This window comes from Tyto alba, unplaced genomic scaffold (assembly GCF_018691265.1).
Source record: "Tyto alba isolate M040663 unplaced genomic scaffold, T.alba_DEE_v4.0 Super-Scaffold_10, whole genome shotgun sequence".
Classification (NCBI taxonomy): domain Eukaryota; kingdom Metazoa; phylum Chordata; class Aves; order Strigiformes; family Tytonidae; genus Tyto; species Tyto alba.
Window position 1 is genome coordinate 10,425,113 of NW_024881262.1, and position 22,361 is coordinate 10,447,473.

At 38.8% G+C, this 22,361-nt stretch overlaps 1 protein-coding gene across 2 annotated transcripts; it reads right to left on the bottom strand.

Moving 5' to 3' along the window:
* Positions 1 to 282: 282 nt before the first annotated feature.
* On the bottom strand, positions 283 to 20,927 carry DCUN1D1 (defective in cullin neddylation 1 domain containing 1). Of its 2 annotated transcripts, none has more exons than XM_042800059.1 (7): positions 20,595 to 20,927; positions 11,751 to 11,967; positions 10,316 to 10,484; positions 9,590 to 9,720; positions 5,011 to 5,093; positions 4,667 to 4,763; positions 283 to 3,093 (listed from the first exon to the last, which is right to left on the bottom strand). In XM_042800059.1, the coding sequence occupies exons 1-7, from the start codon at positions 20,595 to 20,597 to the stop codon at positions 3,014 to 3,016; spliced, it is 780 nt and encodes a 259-aa protein (XP_042655993.1). In that variant the 5' UTR covers positions 20,598 to 20,927; the 3' UTR covers positions 283 to 3,013. The 2 variants fall into 2 exon arrangements, with proteins under 2 accessions (XP_042655993.1, XP_042655984.1); XM_042800050.1 differs by lacking the exon at positions 20,595 to 20,927 and adding an exon at positions 12,510 to 12,612.
* Positions 20,928 to 22,361: the final 1,434 nt, after the last annotated feature.

Sequence of the window (22,361 nt, forward strand, 5' to 3'; positions counted from 1 at the left end):
TCTTCCTTCACATGCTAAGAAATGTCACTGCAGCACAGCTGGAAAAGATCAGCTCCATTTTGTACTTGTAAACATTTAAAATAAGCAGTAGGCAACGTGTTGTAGCAGTTTGTGGATTCCTCCCCTCTACACCACCCCCCCCTCCAAAAAACTGATTTACCACTAAAGTGTATTTTATGCAGAAGACCAGTATGCCATACTTTTTTTTTTTCCTGCTTAAAAGCACATTCTAGAAATAAGTCTTACAAATAATACACTGAAACAATGCATGAGAAGACTTAGTCATGGCAATTTCACTGGAGCTTTATTGCCTCTGTTGGTAATGAGAGGGATTGTAAGAAGTTACATTTGAACTTACAGAGATATGTAAATGATGGGGGTTTTTTTACTAAATATAATCTTGAGATTAAGTGTTTTATATCAGGGCACTTCTAATTTTGTACATATTTAATGTATAAAAACAGGTTACAAACTTGATGTTCGCCTTTTTTTTTTCTTGACATTTGGCAAAATTAAATTGTTCCATTTAAGGGGAGATCATCAAATTGAAGACATAAGCACTTACGAATTAAAGCAATCCAAGTAAGCAACTGTCTGCAGTCTTTTAAAAAAAAAAAAAAGAAAAAACCCACACAAATATATAAAGGAAAAAGAACACATGGCCACATCTGAGCACATTTCAATACAAAATATTCCCTGTAACCAGGCATTTTGTCCTTTAGAACAACACCCTGTTAAATCAATGTTTCTTTCAACTTCAGTCACTCATTTCAAAAAAAAATTTAAGATGCCATCATAGCACAAATAACCCTTTTTCTGCAACATAATTAGTCAAAGTTTTATGTATTTCTTTATAATTACACAGTAATTATAAGCGTGTAGTACCAAACTGATGACAACACTATTTTGTTGAAAAGATCTTGCGTTCAAAAGGAATATTCTTTAAAACACCATGGCATTACGCCACTACCCAATCTCAAGACTTGTCTGAGGAACAAGTCTGTACTGGGATAAAAAGCAAGTCAGTTCTCTCCAAACACAGCATACTTGAACTAATCACTCCGAAACGGTACCAAAACCCTCAAAACAGAAAACAGCACGCATAGATACCTTGTAGAGCTTTTTTTCCATCCCCCCCACCCCATAATTTCAAATCCCCATTTATATTTACACAAAATTGAGAAAGGAAATACTGAAAGCAGCAAAACACACATTTTTGGCATAGCCAATTCCAGTAGCTGGATAAAGTTTGCAATGTTTCTGTCAAACTGTATTCTTGAAATAAATGCACAGCTAGATTTTCTTAAAAGGGTACTGCTATAAGGGGAGCTAGCCTTATCATCAACATCAGAGAGCACAAATAAAATTTTTTTAGCAGTTTAACAGTCAATTTTTCCCTTAAATACTTCTAGCATCTGCATAAAAGTATTCTGCTATTTAGTGCAAGTACCAATTACTCATTTCAAAAATAATTCTGCCCTTATCATGGGACTCTTTAGAGCACGGACTTAAACCTCTCTCCTCACTTGGAACTCTAGTCTTCCTTTTCTCCTGGAGCTTGGTATGTTTCAGCTTGTTTTACAGAGTAGTATTTATCAAATCTCTTCACAAGTAGCTAAGTGAGGAGTAAAGACCATGTTTAGCACAAAAGCAGCTCAAAAGCTCTTGCGATATTAAAAAATAAAGAAGAATTGCATCTGATAAAACCTGTTTTGAACAAAATGAACTTGATTTAGTTAAATGCAGTAAGACAATAAGAAGTAGTGATGATCAACAAAATAATTTAAGCAAATTAAGCCAGTGTAGCATTTTATGTCTGATCTGTGCTTGTTTGGGAAAGCTTTACTCTTAGTTTCTATATTTGGCAACCACTATGATATGTCCATTTAAGGAAAGCTCAACAAAACAATTAAAAAATGGGTATCATCCATAATGGCAGTACCTCTGTTATAAAGATTTAACTTCTCAGGATAATGGTTTTAAAACCTAGATTCACATCAAACTCACCAGCTTCTTGTACAACAGGGCTATTTGTTTCATCATACCTCAACCATAAAAATTACGTCTCGATTTAAAATACTGTATTGTGTAGCAAACATTTAAGACACAAATTCAGTATATTCAAGTTTTAGATTTCCACAGAAATGAAAAACCTTTCTTTGACAAACAGATAAGCATTTCAAAACTGTAATGAAATCTGATTTCTTAGATAACCTAGAGAATATTAGATTCTATACTGACGCACACAGCTTATCTCAATGACGCTCACTGAAGGCTGACTATAACATTAAACACGGGTGCTTTAAGTGCACAGTAGTTGTGTCGTACTTCAACTGCTCTCAGTCAGTTGATGTACAATCAAACCATTCGGATAGGCACCTAGATACCCCAGTATCAACAACCTTGGGTTTTCTTTGCTATTTCTGTAATTGTTTTTACCAGATACTCAAACTCACTTAGACAATACCTGTACTTTTCCAGAAAAGAAAAAAAATATCGGACCCGGAACACTTAAATATATCACTCTTACAGGAAGTGCTATCAATACAGTCTTTGCAACTAGCCCCAAGTGTATATTTAAGGATTCTTTTAAAATTGCTTTGATGTTGATCTGTATAATTCAGACGCCATACAACAGTTGTCTGATGATGACCAGCATTGTGCTTTATGTGAAACCAGAAACCTCAAAATAATTATAAAGCTTCTAGGATTTATGGGAGATGAAACTAAGGTGGTCCACTGGAAAAAAAAAAAAAAAAAAATCCATGATGAAATCCACAATCTTGGAATTTTAACGGGCAAGAGTGGTCCAGACTAGAAGAAAAGCCCAAACCACCAGTAGAAGAATGAAATATGATATGGTCCAAGATGTATCCTTAAAGGTTTGTCTCAACCCTCAGGCATATTGTGAGGATTGATCTTCAGTTCAGTCCAGCCAGCAGAAATTGACTGTGCAATTTTCCATTTCAGGTATTTGTACAGACTATGTACATTCTAGAAGGGTCCTTTAGTGCTACACTGTCGTACTTTTTGTCCCAGCAATTTGAGGGCGTGCAAATTCCACAAAGTCATCAATAAGAACTGGCCATGCCCCTAAAAACAGAACAAAACAAAACAAAACAAACAAAAAAAACACATAACACAAAAAATCAGAACATAAGAACTTGGTTCAACAAGGCATTCTTTGTAAAGCTTCAGATCTAAACAAGTTACTTACTTTCCAGTCTTAATTAGGCAGTTTCAAGCAAAAAATGAAAATTTTATTTTCTTGATGGAAATTTAAGAGCCGGTTAAAGATTCCTACTCCCTTTAAACCCAGTTAATACACATCTCTTTCAAGGGTCATACCTCCTTCATCTTCCAGACCAAAAAAAAAAGAAAATAGAAAAACAAAACAAAACAAAAAAAGCAGCTGACAAAAATTCTAGCTTAAAACTCTTGGTTTTGGCACCAGAACTTGATCTCCAGAATGGCAACAGCTGCATCAAAACAATTGTTGAACATTGGATGAAGCTGTCTAAGCTGTAAGCAGCAGCATTTCTTAACATACTACAGCATTTACTGCTCACAATTTTCCATGAATGCAGTGCTCACCTGTTAGAATCAGTACACTTAACAAGACCTGAAAACAGCAAAATGCTCTGTGGCAGCCAACAATATAGTATAAGGCACCCTAGCAGGCTGGTATTACACTAGATATTCTCTTCTGTATTGCTTATCAAGAGGTAGCTAAAATGTGTATCAATATTTTACATATTATGGGCAGCCACATCCAAAGAGGTCCCCAGTTATACACATGATGGTCACGTGAAGGTTAAAAATAATTGTGGGCTGTTTGGGGGGGGGAGGTTTTCCCCTTCAAAAATTTTTATTCTAAATCACTAAAACATGGTTTATGCCTTTATTCTTTCTAAACTACCTTGATTTATTGCGGGCAGCAGCCTGTTTGCTCAATGATAAGGGAATGATTACGATCCATAATTATTAAAGTTGTAGAAGTCTGCTCCCCTCTGCTCTGGAAGTATCAGAAGTTTACAGTTTCCTCGACTCACTCAACTGATCTGCTGCCAATAATTGAAGGTAATTAGCTGTTCTTGGCTACAGATGGACTGGAGGAGGAAAGATCAATACAAAAGTTTACAAGAAACATGTTTGGTAGGATGTAACATAGCTATGTAACACAGCCCTGTATGCTGCCAGCTTCACTGTCATATTACTGTATGTCCAACCTTCACATAAACTGAAGCCACCTAACTTTAAAAATATTCTCAGGTAAGAAATGTAATAACCAGAGAACCCTACGAAGAAATGCACATACCCTGAATCAATTACTTAGTTGAAAATGCCAAGAACTGCACTGACAGAGAATTTGTGCTTTTTACGTGGACAAGTATCAGGGCTTGTCTCAACAAGAAAGAATTAGTATTTGAGCTCAGACAGAAGAAAAAAAAAGAAAATAGATTTAAGAAAGTTTCAGCATTTCTTTTTTAAACCTGCAGTAATAAACAGATGATAACATGCATTAAAGTAGCTCTAACTGAACTTCAGATCTCTGGTGGCATTCTAACTATGCTGTTATTAGGCAGCTACGCCAAAGCAGATACATAGGAATAAATGTAGCATAAAACAAAGTTAGAAGTTAATGAAAGAAAATGGAAATGTTTACCTTCCTCATCATAGTTAGACATATCATCTGCTATCATTGTACTAAAGTCTAGAAGAAGGTTCCAGGTATCCTTAGGAATTGATCTTTTATGATGTTCCTGTTTGGAGGGGTGGAAAATTTATGTTTAAAAAAATAAATTAAAAAAATCCTTACACACATTCATTTTTACAGTCTTGGACACATCCATATCCCCAAAACATATTTCTCTTGTACACACTATGAAGTGCAGTATCTGGGATCTGGGTCAAAACAGTCTATTATTTCATCTACTCAATAATTTAAACATATTTATCTTCCCAGTTTTGAAAATACTGCTGTCCAGTTTATGTAAAGATTAAACTTACCAACAAAAATTTGTTCCACAAGTCTAGAAATTTAAATCTTCCATTAAGTACTAAATTCCAGTAGGCAATGGCCATTTCTAAATCTGTAATATTAAAATATATTACTTTTAGAGATATACATTTCAAATATATAATCTCCACAGGTATCTAACACTAAAATGAACCATATATTCATAAAAGTGAAAAGATTAATCTAATGCAAGTATACTCATGGATTCTTTACAAAAGAGCAACCATAAAGTGTTACACAAATATTTTATAGATTTTGATACTATTGCTTGAATATAGAACTACTGAAAATTGCCTATATTATTATCTAAAATATCCAAAACACACAAGGATATTTCATATGCCTTTTGCTATCTAACAATAATTTAGATAAAATTCAGTTAAATATTTTTGTCTTAGAAATGCTCTTGATTTGAAAAGAAAATCTGTAGTATTTTGTGGTAAGATCTGCTTTCATTTTTTTTAATACCTAAAATACAATTTACATAAAACTAGATTTTTATTCTTTCATTTTTAGAGCAACCTCGTTACAGGTGCTGGCTTTGTAACACGGCTTTTGTCAAGTGTTCATTTCTGCAATCAGGTTTCCTTTTGAAAAAATTCTTTCAGCATTATACAAGCAGATGGCTGACAGTTGGTTTGTTCATTGTTGGGTCTTTTTTGGGGTGGGGTGGGTTTTGTGGAGTTTTTTTTGTTGGTTTAGGGCATTTTGTTGTTGGATTTTTTTGTTTGTTTTCTGTCTTTTCCAAAGACTTCTGTTAAGTTCTCGCTTGTTTTGAATCTGTTTCTTGGGACAACTGAGAAACCTGAACTGACACTGTTCAGGAACAAGAACAACCTACCACCTGTCAGACAACTGTGTGGTGCTGTCAGCAGTGGGTGCTGTTACAGTGTAGCTGTTAGAAGAGACTGGTTAGTCTAGCATGTAAGGAAAAACAAAACAAAATAAAAACAACCTCATCTCCCTAGTATTTGCCAAAGGCTAAACGGACATGCATTTACTGTTTATTAATGGCATACAGTAACATGTTAGCTGATAAAAGAAAGTTGGGTATCCAAGTTCTGAATCTCTATTTAACATGATCTCCATTACCAGGAATTAACAAGGACCTCTGTACTGGAAAATAAAACGCTACTGACTGATCTTCCTGAATTCAGTATCCATCACCAAGTACATACAGTAACCACAAAAGGCTAAGTGACCTCTTTTTTAAACAAAAGTTCTTACATATTTTGCAGTCTAGCTACTTTCTTCCATAAACAATTATTTGCGAGAGCAGAGAGAAGAGGCACATCACCAACTGCACCTCAGGAAAAAAAGAAAAAGAAAAAGCCTGACAGCCCAAGCAACCCACTCCCTTCCCTCATATGCTCAAACTATTTAAAAACCCAGGGAGTTGGATCTTAGAGGTGAAATCAATAGCAAACAAAACAGAGCATGAACTGTGTATTGCTGAAGAGAAAAGAGAAGATGATGAGGGAGCTTCTGATTTGTTTTGTACCTTTGATACTAAAAGTTCTTCTCAAACAGCATATTCTCATCATAATGCTTCCTGACCATAGTAAGTAATAAAATTTGTGGAAGATTTTCCAGCAGCTGAAACAGGGTGTGGTTTCAGACAAAAGCCTAAATCTGAGTTTCAAGAAGCAAAGGCAAATTCAACAGAAGTCACTACTCCTCAGTAAATAAGCCATATGTGAAAATGACAAACTATTGGAGAGTATATAGGTTAGGTATCTCTCTTTAACAGAAGATTCAGATACAACAATATGCACTTTAGCTTTCAAGTAAAGCTGGCTTTCTAAAAATGAATAGACACAAACTTCAGATTAATCTGATCAATTCCTCAAGAAAACAGATTAGAAAACTAAGTTTTATTTACTTGTGATGCATTAATAGTAGGCATACAAAAAAAAAATGCAAGGTCATCAAATTGTGGCATATTTACAGTGGTTTATAAATAAACACTCTAAACTGTGCATTTCAACATGCTTATACAATTTTGAGATTATTCTTGTGGGTAAGCAAAGGCCTTTAAAAAACAGATCTCAGGATGCGGCAACCTCAAACTCATGAGGTGAGTCCAAACACATAAAGCAAGAAGACATAATGCCTTAGGACAAATTACATGTTTTAAAAGAAATTTTAAAATCGCGAAATTGGAAAGCAAAGATGTAATTTTAGGTTTCTGTAAGTGAAAGAACGCTCAAAGCCCTCGTGGATCAAGTAGGAAAGTCTCAAGATATATATGCTTCGTTTTGAGTTTTATCCAGAGATGCAAGAGAAGCAAACAGTGTTCGAGATGAACATCAGCTAAAAGGTATTCTCAAATGATATGCAAATATCACAAGAACTTAAGACATCCACAGTACTTACACAGCAGTAAGGAATTAGGCAGAGGAAATGCGTTTTCAGAACTGTGCCTGAACAACTACACAACGTTTGGAAGATTAGACACCAATATACATTAAAATCAATTTGCAAGTTCCTACAAGCAGTTATTTAGACACTCCAAAATTAATTGCCTAACTAGGAGCACTTATTTTCAGCACTGTACTTCTCTCAGTATTCTTTTGCTCCAGGGTTTCCAGAATTATTCTGCCCTACTGTAAATTCACGCCTAGAACTGTGTATTTACTGGCACCAAAAGGGCTGGTAAGCATCCAGATTTTAAGCTCAGTTCTACATCACTTCCAGACACAGACTTAAAAAAACCCAAACACACACAAAAAACCCCACCTTGTACTACGTATATACTACATGGATCTGAGAAACCTACAGTTGTCTTGGTCACTGTTAGAGCTTAACCTGAGTAAAGAAGCTTTAAGATGAATGAGAAATAAAGCAAGGGACTTAGTTTTCCTGGTTAACCATTTTTATTGAAGTCTGTTCCATCTGGGATACTCAAAAGATTAATTTCTATATAGGACCAGGGGGGAAAGAAACAAATTCAGAAAAAGAATGCAATTCTTCCTTATTTTCTTCTCCATATTTCTAAGGTATAAGAGGTAAGTACTACATCAAACAGTTCTGTTATTCTGAAGATCTGAGAAAATTAATTAAAAGTGATCATGTAATTATGGTATCATTGTAATTTGTCATTCCTCTGTTACTACCTTAGAGGAATTCTGAAAAATACTCCTTGTTGCATAAAGCATACAAATGTTACAATGGCAACCATTACATTGCAGAACTGATTCCACACTGACACTCTCCATAACCTAACTTCTGTCTTCTCACAACTGAGTTACTGTCCACATATTGTTATAGCTTGTTATAGCAGCCGAAAAAAAAATAATATGACTTTCTACAAGAAATAATCAGTCCGTTTATTTGCAGGGTTCAGGTCTGACTAAATGCATGCACAAGTCTTTTCAAATAGTTAGCAGTGCTCCTTTACCTTCCTCCAAGACAATGAAACTCACAATCCACTTGAAAACAAAACGCAGGATACAGAAAGATGTTAAAGAATGACACAGACTCAAAAATAAGAATGGAGCTTCTGCTTATTTACTTATTTTTCAACAGTCATTTTAAGCCAAAAGCTGATCCACATATAAGACAACAAAAACAAAGTAGAATGTTCACCTTTTCACAGCGCATGAATGCAGAGCTGTTCAGTGGCAGCCAGTTTAAGGCATTTTCATTACTGGGAAAAATAAACTCACAATCTGCCAAGGAAGGACCTACCGGCCTTTCACTATTTTACTTCTCAAAAGTAGAAGAGTTAAGACGTTAACAGTTACAGACTCATTAAATACTACTTATGGCTAATATCTCAACTACACTGGAGATAAATGAATATGCATTCTGGTTGGTTAACATTACACTGCCTGAAAGAAATTTTTGTTCCCCTGTTTTTGCTGTTTTGAATAGACAGATCTACAGTTTGTTCATTTAGTTCCATCAGAGCTGTGGTGTTCTGTCATTATTTTTAATAAGTGATTCTTCCAGTTCACCTGTTACACTAATCAAAAGCACAATCAGCAGAAGAGCTCTGAAATAATGAAAAAAAACATTCAGAGAGCTTGGGGCCGGGGGGCGGGGGAAGGCTGCAGATAGGCACCTATTACCAATGGCACAGTAACAGGCATCAAGCCCAGGATACAGAAATCTATTTGTACTATTCCAATTCTGTTTTGCCAAAATGTTTGCATGCGTTTTTGGTGTTACAAGAGACTGTACAAGTGTACTTACAGTTTTACATCTTAAATTAATCCTAAAAGTTAAAATTCAATTAATCTGTTCAGTGCTGCAAATTCTAAGTGGTACAATTATGACTTTAATGGAAGATCATAATCCACTGTGCTTACTGAGAATTGCACACACTCTTAGCGAAAGAATAAAGCCTTTCATAAAATTTCATAATCTCTATTAATGATGCAGATATTTCTATCAATTTGAACACCTTAAATTGACATCTGTCTTTCACAACAGAGATATGTATTTTATCCCAAAGGTGGTTGGTTATCTTACAGACTCAATGGATCACAATACTTTTTTCACTTACTGCTTTAATCAGTCATTTCCCATATTTACAAACAAATGTTTATGATTAAGAATACATACCTAAACCTTTCTGTCCTGGATTCTTTGCAAAGTTGAAAGTAAATTGATAAAAATCCTTAAATCTTCCTGGCTCTTTTAATTCTTGTTCCATTTTAGGAATCTGGGCCTTCAGTTTTTCTATGCTGTCACATCTGCATTTTAAAAAGCACATTTATTTGTGTATTATTAATTTTGCCATAAAATATCAGTTATAACAAACAAAAATTTATAACATTTTTGTGGAATTCAATACGATTTTCAAAACAAATTTCAGGAAGCCTTTAATCAGTCTGCACCTATATAACAATTTCACTTTGTTGCCATTTCTTCACATTGCCATTTGCACAGACTAGCTGATACATCAGATTCTACAATCCACAAGATTTTTCTACAAATGTGATAGACTACTACACTCTCATAAGGCAGAGAAAACCCAGGTATGCTAGAATGCAGACCTGTATCCTTGCTTTACCTACCTGAGTAGCTCTGTGGCAACTAAATGAAATACACAACCAAGGCAAGTAGCACTCAAAGTTGCCTCCCTTTTTTTGGTCACTAAGCAGCTAGCACACAGACAGCAGATGCATTTTTACAGAGGCAGACAAGTGAAGTTAGACTCTGAAAAGTCTTTTTAGTCTGAAAGGACAATACGATTGTGAATTCCCCAAAATAGGGCTGTTTCACCATACTTTCCATCTTCTGATACTGAATTACACTGTCAGTGTCTAATACTTACTGCACACTTACCCTAACTCAGTCATTCCATCCATGAATTCCAGCTTTGAAAATTCACACTGTGTTGCAGCTCGGAATTTCCATGCAATGATGAGTACAGTAATGCTGGCTGGGTCAAGAGCTAGATCATCACAAAACTGTTGTATACCATCTATACCAATTTTATTTTCATCTTGAGGATCTTTGGGATATAAAAGTAAGTATATCAAGAAAAACAGATTTTTGAAAAAGCTGATTTATTTAACAAGTATTTAAGATAAGCAAACATTTTCAAAAATCCATTTTTGGGATCAGCCCTTATAAGTGATTATTTTAAAAACAAAAATAAATGAGTATTTTCGATAGTTAGCCTTTAACAATTGAGGCGGTTACTACAGTAAAGCCTCCCATACAATGAAGCTTATTATGTTATTTTCATTGAGACACAAAAGCACCACAAACATTTGTTTTCTGCCTAACAATATACATGATATTCTGACTCATTCCATACAGAGAACAGCGGTCCTTTCCCACCAACACAATTATTGGCATATTTGGTAAGATTGCCTATCTGTGTACCATTATAAAAAATTATGCTGTGCCCATTTGCAAGCTGTACCGATACAATAATCAAATCTGCTCATAAACTACCACGTCAACATTAGTTTTACGCATTTTCTGGCATCAGCAGTATGCATGAGCTTGGACACGGTAACCTCCAAGAGGAAAGTTACATTGCCACATTAGCGATTCCAAGTCAGCCAGCCAGGCACACTCCTCTTTCCACGAAGGAATCAACATCTGGTCTGGAAGTGAGATGCTCACATTTCAAGTGTACTAACAAAGATCTACTAACGTAAGCCAACAAAGACTTCAGGAAAATGGTATTTGGATTATACACGCATATGAAAACTGACAGGAAATGCAGCACTATTTTTTTTTTTGAAGTGCTAAAACACAGAATTTGTTCCAATGTACTGAATCTACTTTACTATTTGTGAGGTAGGATATCATCAGTTGAACACTGGCCATACAACAGACAAAGAAACTTTGTTTTCTTTTCTACTCTGTAACTATCTGATAATAAGCACAAGGCAAACAAAAATTAAGGTATGCGACCTTTCACTTTGTCAGGACCAAGTCCCGAGTGATGTGCTCTCCCCAGAAGAATCACCTAAAATCCACTTTAACCATTACGTTTACTCACTGTACATGCAATTCCAGTTCCAGACCCTATCCTGTATATATGTACATATATTTAGATCACATAAATCAGCAGCATTTAATCCTTGTGAAGCAGAAGCCTACATATATTCCCCTTCTAACTTGCATCAGTAACGACAGAAATAACAAAGCTGAACGAGTGGGTTAATATTTCCAAGCACAAGAGCACAGCTGCAGTAACACACTGTAATGAAGAATCCATACATACAACTAGGAAATAAGCCTCAACATGCAACGTACTCACCTTTGTATCTGTTATATAGTTGTTCTAACTTCTTTCTGTCCAATGATCCTTTAACACTCTCTCGTATATAAAGTTCAGGATTTTGGAAAAAGTTGTCTGTTGCAACATCTAACTTCCAGTCATTTTGAGACAGACAACTCACTGCTGTCTTTTCACTAGATTGTGTGAAGACCATAAACTGACGCACTTTATCCTTCTGTGATGATTTCAACTTGTTCTAGTAAAAACAGACAATACTGTAATTAGAAATGTTTTAATGGACAAAAAGAAAAACTAAACCAAACAAAACATCAGTAATGTTTTTTTTTTTTAAATCAGTACCTTTTATAACTTTCCCAAGCAATCGTACTTCCTCTGACAGAGGAATTAGACACTCAAACCAACACATTTTTTTTTTTCTTTTTAAATTTAAACTTACCTTAATTCTAGGTACTTTACATTGTAACAAAACTGAGCTAAATCATCACAAAAATCAGGCTGGCAATCACAGAAATAAAAATTGGGTATTCCTATTGCATATTTGGAGAGAGAACTGAAGGACATAGCAAATTCACATGCAGCTGTAAGCTGGGATGCCTTTCTATTTAAAGCAATTTTTGTTTTTTAAAAATAAAAAAAACATTCTCCTCTTAATAGAAGAATGCTACACCTACCAAAAAAAGGCAACTGAGCTGCCTAAATAAAGCCCATGGCTATGAAAATATGTGATAGATTAATTGCCTCAACAGATGCAACAGAACAGGCCATTTAATAGTTTACCATCACTGAACAAGAGGCTGACATTCATTTAGTGCCAGCTGACCCAGCCAACAGAAACACCAGCTAATGAAGGATGAGGGGCTGAAACCACACTGCCAGGAACAGGATCTCCTGACTTGCCCCTCGTCAAAAACAAACAAACAAAAAAAAAAAAAACAACACAATTTTTTTCACTTTGAAGGTGCTCAACTCCACCTACATAATTTGTAAAACATTCCTGTGAGGAGGCATTGTCTCCATTTCACAGGTGCAGGAACTGAAGCTAAAAAAAAAAAAAAAAAAAAAGGTAAGTAATTTTGCCAGAGGCAGATAACCAGTAGCTAAGGTGAGAGCTCTGGAATTTCAGGCCTCCTGCCCAGACCAAGAGACATCCCTCTCTGCTCTAGTGCAAAACTGAATGGAGAACTTGCTGCCAGTAATTTATCAGCATAGAGGGATTCCCAAGGATATTTTTGATGAGGAGAAGCACACTCAGTATTTCAAGGGTATTAGTTACACAAACCTAACTGCTGATCAGGAGAAAGCAATCATACAATGCTTGCACCAGATACAAATTCGGTTCTAAAGTTAACTCAATATTCAAAGCAAAAAGATTCCCAACATTACAACTTGGTAAATAGAAGTTCTGACTTTTAAGTCAAGACTGGATTTCTTACATAGCACAAATACTGAATTTGTAGTATACCTTGAATTCTAACTAAAACTTGTATATTCTGCTTATTATTGTAATTTCCAAGTGCATAGCTCCTTCTCAGGGACTACAGGGAAAAAAGGCCAAAAAAAATCTCCAGATGTGATAAACTATCCTCAGCCAAAGAACAAATTGTTTAGGAGCAGTATGAACTCAAGCTTTTCATTCCAAAGGATAATTAGTGTCTAATCACATTATCATTAGAAAAAAGAACTACCACTTCAGAACACAAATTCATCTGCCCTTAAAGTCAAAATCAGTTTTTCTGATGCTTGATGACAGTGAATGTGAACACTATTATTCATAAGAGTAGTTAAGTTACCAGCTTCAGAGCCATACCTTTAAAAAAAGCTACAAGAGCAACACATTTGGCTTAAACTGATACTCACATAATATATTAAACAGACCAATACCCCTTAAGATACCTTTACAAAAAATTTAAAAATTTTTAAAATCCCCCCCAAGCCAAAACAACCCTGTATCTAAAACACTTAGCTGAAGCCAAAATTTCAGCACACACAGCAGATAGAGATATTAGTTAGGCTATATTCCTTTTAAAGGTAGAATGTGTTACTGCTTTATTTCACTCTGTTGAGTAAGTTTCTCACATTGGACCTTTTGCTACAAACACATTTCTGAAACTCATGTTTTCAAAAGAGGTTCCAGGTAAGGGCCAAGCCATCAGAGCAGGTCCTGCAAAGACCCACTGCTGACAGTGTGTGAGTGCGTCGAGTCTCACAGACATTCAGTGCTCTACAATATTGAGCTCAAACTTCCACAGAAATCACTTATGCTGACAAAGCCACAGGGAACAACTTCCAGAAATGACTAGAGTTTATATTGTAAACTTAGATATATTAAAACAAACCATTGAATAAAATCCTAAATGAAGACAAAACAATCCCAAGGCTAATTTTCTGTAACAATTACCAGCTTCCTCAAATCAGTTCCACTCAGCCAGACTGCTGCATCACCACAGACTCAGCTGCACTATTGGGCAGTCACACTTACAACCTTAGCTTTTTCTTGTTTCTTTTTCTTCTTTTTTTTTTTTTTTTTTTTTGGACAAAGTTGATGTATTTAATAATCATTAGGTTTTTTGTTTGAGTTTTTTTAACATGTACACAGAAGTATGCATAGCCCTTTTAATAGCGAGTATTCTGTAGAACCTCAAGAGGCTTTGTTCTGCCCTAGTCCTGCAAGGGTAAACTCTCAAAGTCAAGGAACAGGTTTAAGAGGGCTTCACTATGGATGCCCAAGACCACAGAAGGTAGGGTGTTTTGCATGTTGACACATAAAAGGAGAATGCAATTTATTAAGATCAAAAAATTTCAGCTTCAATTATGATAAAATTCAAATCCTATATATGCACATGTGATCTTGCTGTACTTCGTGCTCCCTAAGTGATAGTAACAATATAAAACCTTTTTCAAAAGAACATTGAGCTTGCTGAGAGTCAAGCAGCTAATGTCACTAATCAGTAGAGCATTCAGTAATATATTAAGATGAATAAATCACACTGTTAAGCCATAATCTTTTTCTAGAATAACTATATTTTTATTGGTCAAATACAAGTTTATTTTTAGTGAAGAACTGCCAAAGCCCTTTCTTTGTATTTGATGAATGTTTCCGCAGAAGCTTGCCAACATGAACAAGACACTCCACATCTTAAGTGACTGGACAACTCTTTGAAGGCCTACTACAGGACAGCAAGAGACGAAATTACTGCTGAGTTTTTATTATCCTATTATAGCTCTTCTTTCATCACATTAAAAACCCACACTTCAAGCAGGAACAAGTTCCAAGTCTTCTGTACTTTTAAGGGCTATTTCTAGAAACCGAGCTCCAATGGTCTATTATTGTTTTAAGTGTGCAATACAGAAGCCAGAGGACCCCATAACCTTTAATCCTGTAGTCATCAGGCAGCAAATACCTTACACTGCAATTGTATGTACTGTAATGCAATGCAATCCATCTAAAATAGCTCAGCTTTAACACTAGTTAAAAAGGAAGATAGAATTTTATGTAACTGATATCTGTCCTGTTAAAATATACAAGTGAAAATCAATGGAAAACAAATGCAACAAATTGTCTAGTAAGGAGAAAAGGAAAAATTCAGATCTGCAAGCCTCTGAACAAGCTTGTGTGGTATCCAAGCTACCTTTCATAATGAGGATGTCATAAGAGACAGACGGTGAACTTATTTTTAAAACACAGAATAACTTCTCCAAATTAAAAGCTACATTGTATAGAGTCATAAAACTACAATAACTAATGAGTGTGATGCTATAACATTGATTTTAAAATGAAAATTTGCCTCTCCCCATGAAGTACCAAATTTGATAATTCTAATTCAATAACCCATCTTTGATTAGACACTTCAGTGAAAGAATTAAAAAAAAAAAAAAATACTTGGGCTTCTTTTCCCCAAGTCTTTTTTTTTTCTGGACTCAGACTGAAACTGCCCCCTGCCTAAAGGAATAATCTTCCCCAGTCAGGAGGGGGGGACGGGGGAAAGCAGCTAGAACTGACATTCCAACTCTGACTACACAGTTTTTCCTTATCTTCTACTCAATTTGTAGTCACCTCAGATGCAAAGATCAGCTCTGCACGCTGGTCATCAACATTTTCTGGAGAGCTAATAGCCATGAGGGCTCCACTCTCCTGGATAATGTCCATGGGAAACAGTAACAACCTTCCTCCCACACTACCCGGACTGGAGAGCTGAGGATTCCTACCAAAAGCCTGTTCCTGGACTTCGCTCTAAGGTTATCCGCAGCCATAAACCAGACAAGCAGTGCGCAATCAGTTTGAAGTGTCACTGCCCAAAATCCCTTACGGCCCCCAAAGGCAGCATTCACACAGTTACTCCTTAATGAGTAAACTGCTTTTCACCGTTCCCTTCCCAGCCACGGCTTACAGATGATCGATTCCTGCTAGTTTCACTGCTAACAAAAGGAATCTGAACGATGTGACATCTGTGCTTTTGTTTCAGTCAGGACTCAAAGAAAAGCCTGTTAAATTCTCATGCATGTGACAGGTAAAAGCCTTTTCTAAAACAGTATCAACCTCCAGAAAGTCTAGGCTTTTATACTACCTGCATCTAAACTCTAGCAAGAGATCTGGCTGCGGGAAGCATTCTTGCACTTTCAAAGGACCCTTAGCGAGGGTAACTTCAGCCCGCACACTGAAGATCGGGCCTGGGCATGTAGTAACCTCACAGATCGTGACTGCCCGCTCTGTTGCGTCTCTGTGCGACACTAATGGTCAAGAGAATATTGCTCCCTTCCACCATCTGAACCATTCCACGTTGGGCTGTATCCATTAAAGGAATGTACAAGACACTTCCAAATAATGTGGTTTATTGCTTGCATGCAACAAATACATAGCTAAAGCTTAAAAGGCAAAATCATGAGTATTTTTCTTTGTTCAGTAAGAAAGCAAAAGCTGATCACAACAGAAGTCTATGAATACAATGAATTATATTGTAATCCACCAACTGTGATGGTATACATGCATACTACCAAAAAAAAACATAAAATCCAAGTTAAAGACAAAACCAATTAAATAGCCATAGTTTCTGTATAATGTAAACAAACATGTCCTTCAACTACATTTTACTTTCTAAAGCAGTTTCTCAAAAAGAGGTCACACAAAGTAAAATCATCAGGACATTTTTAAGCTTCTGGTTCAAACTGATGTGAAATCCATTTGTCTGCAGTGAAAGAGAACAAAACTTAAATTTACAATGTCTGTTGAGATATAAAATCCAATGGAAAAAAAAACACAACATAAAATCAAAGTTGCTTTTTACACCTTCTAATTATTTTTAGTGGATAAAATCATTTTAGTACTTGCATATGGGCAGAAAGTCTTTTGTAGAAGATATATATAGCTACTCAGAAGAATGCAGTAGTTGTAATAGTGTTTTAAGATAATCCATGTTAACCTGAGAGGTGAAGGAAACACCAAAAATCAGGGCTTTTTCAAGTAAAAAAAGGACAAAATAAAGCTGTCACTTGTTTAGCACTCTTAACTCTGGTCCAGGGCAGAAGGTCTACTCAGCCATTAGAAGCTGCATTCATACCTTATATTTACATTGGCACCATAAAACATGAGTAAAATATCAAGAACTACATAATAAATTTCACACCTTGTTCTCAGAGTAGTTCATATTCCGGAACAGCTTTTTCATGGCTCTAGTTAAAAGTGATTTTACAGTATAAGTTCAAAGGCTTCTCTGGTAAACTGGGAGAGGAAACAAGATCATGCACCATCTTGTCTAGCACTCCGACTATTCCATTGTAAGTGCAGTGCCAAGAATCTACAAGTTTTACTATGGGACAACCAAACCCAAAAATATTTAATATCAGCAAACTGCTACAGACATGAATACGCACCATACAAAACAGCCTCGCAGAATAGCTTGTTGAGTGAAACACTACATAACAATGTCATGAAGTACAGTAGTAACATTACAGGAGACAGCGTCAGACATGAAATTCTTGTAATCCTCAAATTTTACAACTTCCTGTCACCTGAGGTTCACAGTAATAAATTGTGTATTTATCATCATAGAAATATTCTTCAGAGAACACAAATTGGACAATATAATAGATAATGTAAATAGAGATACGGTTAGCATTTGGCTCTGGATAAAAATACAGATACTCACACACTTGCCTTGATTATCACACATAGTCCTAAATTCATTGAATCATTCAGAATAGTACGGATAGTAGCTCTTCTCCTCAGAGAAGATGGTTTACAGAGTAAAATGGACCAGCTTGCTGCTCTATCTTGATTTGCAGGCACATTACTTGTCTCAAGATGAGATGAAGCAATAACACACTAACAGATAAGGTGAAGGAGACCACTTCTACAGATGCTGCTCAGCTCAAATGAAAATGTGGGTAAGAGGGAGATTGCTATCAGCAATCCAAGGAACGTTGCCAGGGTGGTATACCTGAACACTGAACAGAAAACACTTTTCAAGTTACCTAAATGGCCAGAGTGAGCCTAACAGGCTGCTGTAATGGTGCCCCTTCCAGACACTGGACAAAGACAGTCAGAAGCCAGGAAACCTTTGTCCTGAAAGCACTGGCCGTACAAACACTGATGAGGCTAAGTTAGAGCCAGAAGTGCTCTAATTGGCAGTGCTGCACGGGCAGGTAGGAGCCAGGCCCCAGCTGCAGGAGCTTCTATTGTAGCATTTCCTGTGCTGGACAAGCAACCCAGCCCCAGAAACCTGCCACAGCCACTGGAAGGACTAGCCAGAGAAGTAGTGCATACAGGCAGAAAAATGGGATGCTGAATCTAATGTTTCTGAATGGACATCTTCAGATCTCTGTGAAGAAGTGTGCCTACTCTTTCCTCTAACTACATAGAGGATTTTGACATACCACAAGTATAGGTACAGAATCCTATACCTGGGCACTAGAAACAATTAATACTTGTATTTACTGCTTTTAAAAGCTGCAGCCTGTCCTTTAGTCCCACTTCAGTGTCTATGTCATCCTTTCACCTGGGTGTTGGAGTCAACAAGCACGACCTGGACAATAGCTGTTTGCATACAGCCTAACAATTATGCTCAGGGCCATGACTAGAGTATTCAGATAGTCCGTCCAACCAGATAAACACCTATCTATCAGTCTAGTATCATTTCACCGAATATATCTGCTACTTCTTCAGTTAAGTATTTCCAAGAAGCCTAAGCAGATAGGATTCTGCTCTTTCTCACAAAAAGCTATTCTCAGAATAACGTGCCTATTTCTGCTACATTGCCACTTACTACAGTATAATTTAACTTAATTTCTAACCACATAACCAGCCAATAATATACCCATGTACAAGACATCAACTGTGTATTTGATTTGAGTACCTACGCTGGATATACTGTGGGAAAGCTCTAGGTGATTTTTATGGAAAAAAGTCTTCATAAAAAGCTGTGTAACATTACCGTCCAAGTGCTATTTGAGACAGTCCCAGAACTGCGGAATTACAATAAGACACCTCTACAGTCTGAACTTCATTCAGACTTTACTTTTATGCTCCCATAAAAGACTCAAGTGAAGATCTACATCAAACTATTCAATTAAAAAAATATACTAGTAACATAGTGACAAGTTTATTAGAGGTCTACATACTATACCACTAATTTAAATACTGGCTAACCAAATTTTTATGCCAACATAACTCATCACTTGAAGATGACACTTTAATTTTTTTAATATGATTTTAACACTGCTTGCCAGAATAATATTAACTGCAGGTATAAGATATCTTTATACCCGTAAGTATACACCAGTAGATCTCAGACTCTCCCCTACACCCTTCCTAAGACAATACAGCTGCTATAGAAAAGCACTACTTTAAACTGTATAGCTGTAGGTAAAGCTGCACAACTTTTGTATACAGAGAAAGCCTAGAAGTGTGACTATAAACACGTTCCCTCGGGTGCATAAGACAATGTGCAAGAGACTGATAGGGACCCCCTTATTTAAAGCTACAGAATGTCTTTTTCTTTTGTTTTGGCGAACAAAAATAGAAAACTTTGTTCCAACCACTGCAGTTTCCCTCTGCAAAGGGAAGGGGGAAAAAAAAAAAAAAAATCAGTCTGAGAGTCCACAGCAAATCCTCAGCGATCAGGAAAAAAATATTATGCAGAAAATGCAAGATGGATAGGTCCTCCTTTACAACACTTACATGAATAGGAGCCCTACCAAAACCACAAAACAATTATCCAGAAATTCTCCACCATAATCCCAGTTCAAGAAGGATCAACACATTCAAGTTTCCCAGTGAACTGACAGCGCTTAAGGGGCCCTGAGCCCCCTGAAACTCGGAGGAAAAACTCCGAGTATCCCCTGGTTTCTAGCAGCCCCCTGCACTCTCTCCAGTCACTGCCGCTCACCACCCCACACAGGGCACAGACCAAGCTGCCCACAAAACACCTCTACTGCTCCTGTCCCGTACAAAGGTGCCTGAACCCTCGAAGTGCAAGCGAGCACCTCCTCGCCGGGAGGAGGCCTGACAGAGCCCCGCCGGCCGAAGGCCTCCGCGGGATCTCGAGCCCCCCACCTAGGCCCCGGCGCTCGCCCCTGCCCGGGAGCAGCCTCCTGCCCGCCCGCCCCGCGGCCAGCGGCCCCGGCCCACCGCACCGTCCTTCCCGGGCGCCACATGCCCTCCCCGCCCCGCTCGGCGGGAGGACCGAAGAGCCCACGGCCCCTGGACATCATACCCCAACCGCGGGGCCGCCGAGACCGGCCCTTTCGCCGCTCCCGGGCACCCCAGCCCGCCACGACTAGGCCCCGGCTGCCCCCGCCGCGCCGCCGCGGCTGGCCGGCCCCGAGACGCCGGGCCGGGACGAGAGGGCAACCCGGGAGGACACTCACCATGATGAGAGCTGTGCAGGCCTCTTCCCTCCCGGCTCAGGCGGAGACTGAGGGCGGCGGCGGCAACGGCTTCTTCCGGCGGCGGCGGCGGCAGCTCCCGGCTCCACACGGGCCCTTCCGCCGCCTTCCCGCTCATGCGCAGTGCGGCGCATCCCCCGCGCCCGGGAGCCGGCGCTGCGCGGCCGCGGCGCGGAGGGCGGGAGTCCGCGGTGGGGGCGGCCCGGGCAGTGTGCCCCGGGCCCGGGCCCGGCCGGGGCGCTCCGGGAGCGGCCGGTACCCGCAGCGAGGCGGCTTGGGGGCTGCGGCGCGAATGGCGGTTGGTCGTCGCATGCATCTGAGGGGGGGGGGGGGGGGGTGTCGGGGGTGTCTTCGGTCCGAGGGAGGGAGGGAGGGGGGGGGAAGGCCTCCTCGGTGTGGTTGCGCGGTCGGGAGTGGGGTTGAGGCCGGGGGGGATGGTGGCGGTCAGCTCGGTGGGGTCCCGCCGCCCTCAGAGGGGCGCGGGTCGCCCGGGGTTCCGCTCGGCTCCTTCACGCACCCCTCGCCTCCATACCCCGGGACCCGCGGTCACCCTGCGCCCCCTTTTCTGTCGGGAAAACTCCTTATGTTCTTATTTCTCAAATAGCAAAAAATTAGAACGTTGCGCGAGCGCGTGTGGTGTAAGCGTCCGCTCGTGCCGCGCCGTGCCGGCAGAGGCGTTTCGTGACTTTGTCGAGGGCGGGGAGGCGCACAGCCCCAACGCGTGAAATTAGAAAGAGCTGAGGTGGGAAAAGCCCGTGGACTTTTCAGGATGGATTCGCAGCGGAGGCAGAAGACATTTACTGAGCAGCCACGGAGACCTGGGGAAGGTGAAGTCTCAGGGCAGCAGCTTTACAGGCGTTTTCTTAGGGGACCACCTCCACACTTGTAAGATTTTCCCACTAGAGGCTGTGATCCTCTTTAGGGAGCTGTTGCTTCCAAGTGGCCGCCGACTGATGTAGTCTTTTCTGAAATAGCATAGATGTACTAGCAAAAGAGGTTGTGAGGGTTAAATCAGTTTGTACCAGCATTACAGACAGTTGTTTTTTCCCAGGAAAGCTTACACTGCCTACTGCAGACTTTTGGCAGCTGAGGAGGTTTGGGGAAGCAGAGCATTTGCTGATAAAACTCATGGTGGTGGCAAACTGCTAGTTGTGAAGGACAAAGGTTTGAGATCTGATTCTTGTTCTCTCATCTCCTGCTGAGCTGGGAGCTATTAAAGTAAGTATCTGTATTTATATTACATGACTGGTATGATTGCACACACCACAAAGAAAATAAGACTTCAGAAAGCCATTCATTGTGATGGATGTCCAGGGTTTATATATATGTTTTTGTAGAAAAGGTTTTGAATCGCTTCTCACTTACTTCACTGAAAATTAGAGCTAAGTTTAGATGGCGTGTGAGGAGTTATAGTATTTGGAGAGGAGAATCAGAACTGTCCCTTGAAGTGTCCAATTGAGCTCGTGTTCTGAAACAGTAAATTAAGCGTCGTCTTCATCTTCAGTGTATGGAAATGTGTGTGAATTCAGCTATCCTGAGAGACACTAGTTGCCTGGATACCTTGACTCCTACTGAAAAGCGTGGGTTTGAAATCGAGGATGGCTGCAAAGTGGCCACTGTAAACAGCCCTGAACATTGCACACCTGCCCAGTCCACGTAAACCACCGCAGGGGAGTCAAAAGCCAAACCTGAAAATCTGTTTCATCGAGTTAGCTAATTGCCATCACTACAGCATGCTGTGACAGCCTT

Bases quoted from the DNA above. Each gene is read 5' to 3' on its own strand.
- DCUN1D1 (XM_042800050.1), bottom strand. From the start codon at position 12,533: ATGTCAGCCTCTTGTTCAGTGATG. The intron at 11,968-12,509 runs GTAAACTATTAA...TGTTTTTACTAG, and splicing joins CAGCCTCTTGTTCAGTGATG to AACAAGTTGAAATCATCACA. The intron at 5,094-9,589 runs GTATGTATTCTT...TTAATATTACAG, and splicing joins TCCAGGACAGAAAGGTTTAG to ATTTAGAAATGGCCATTGCC.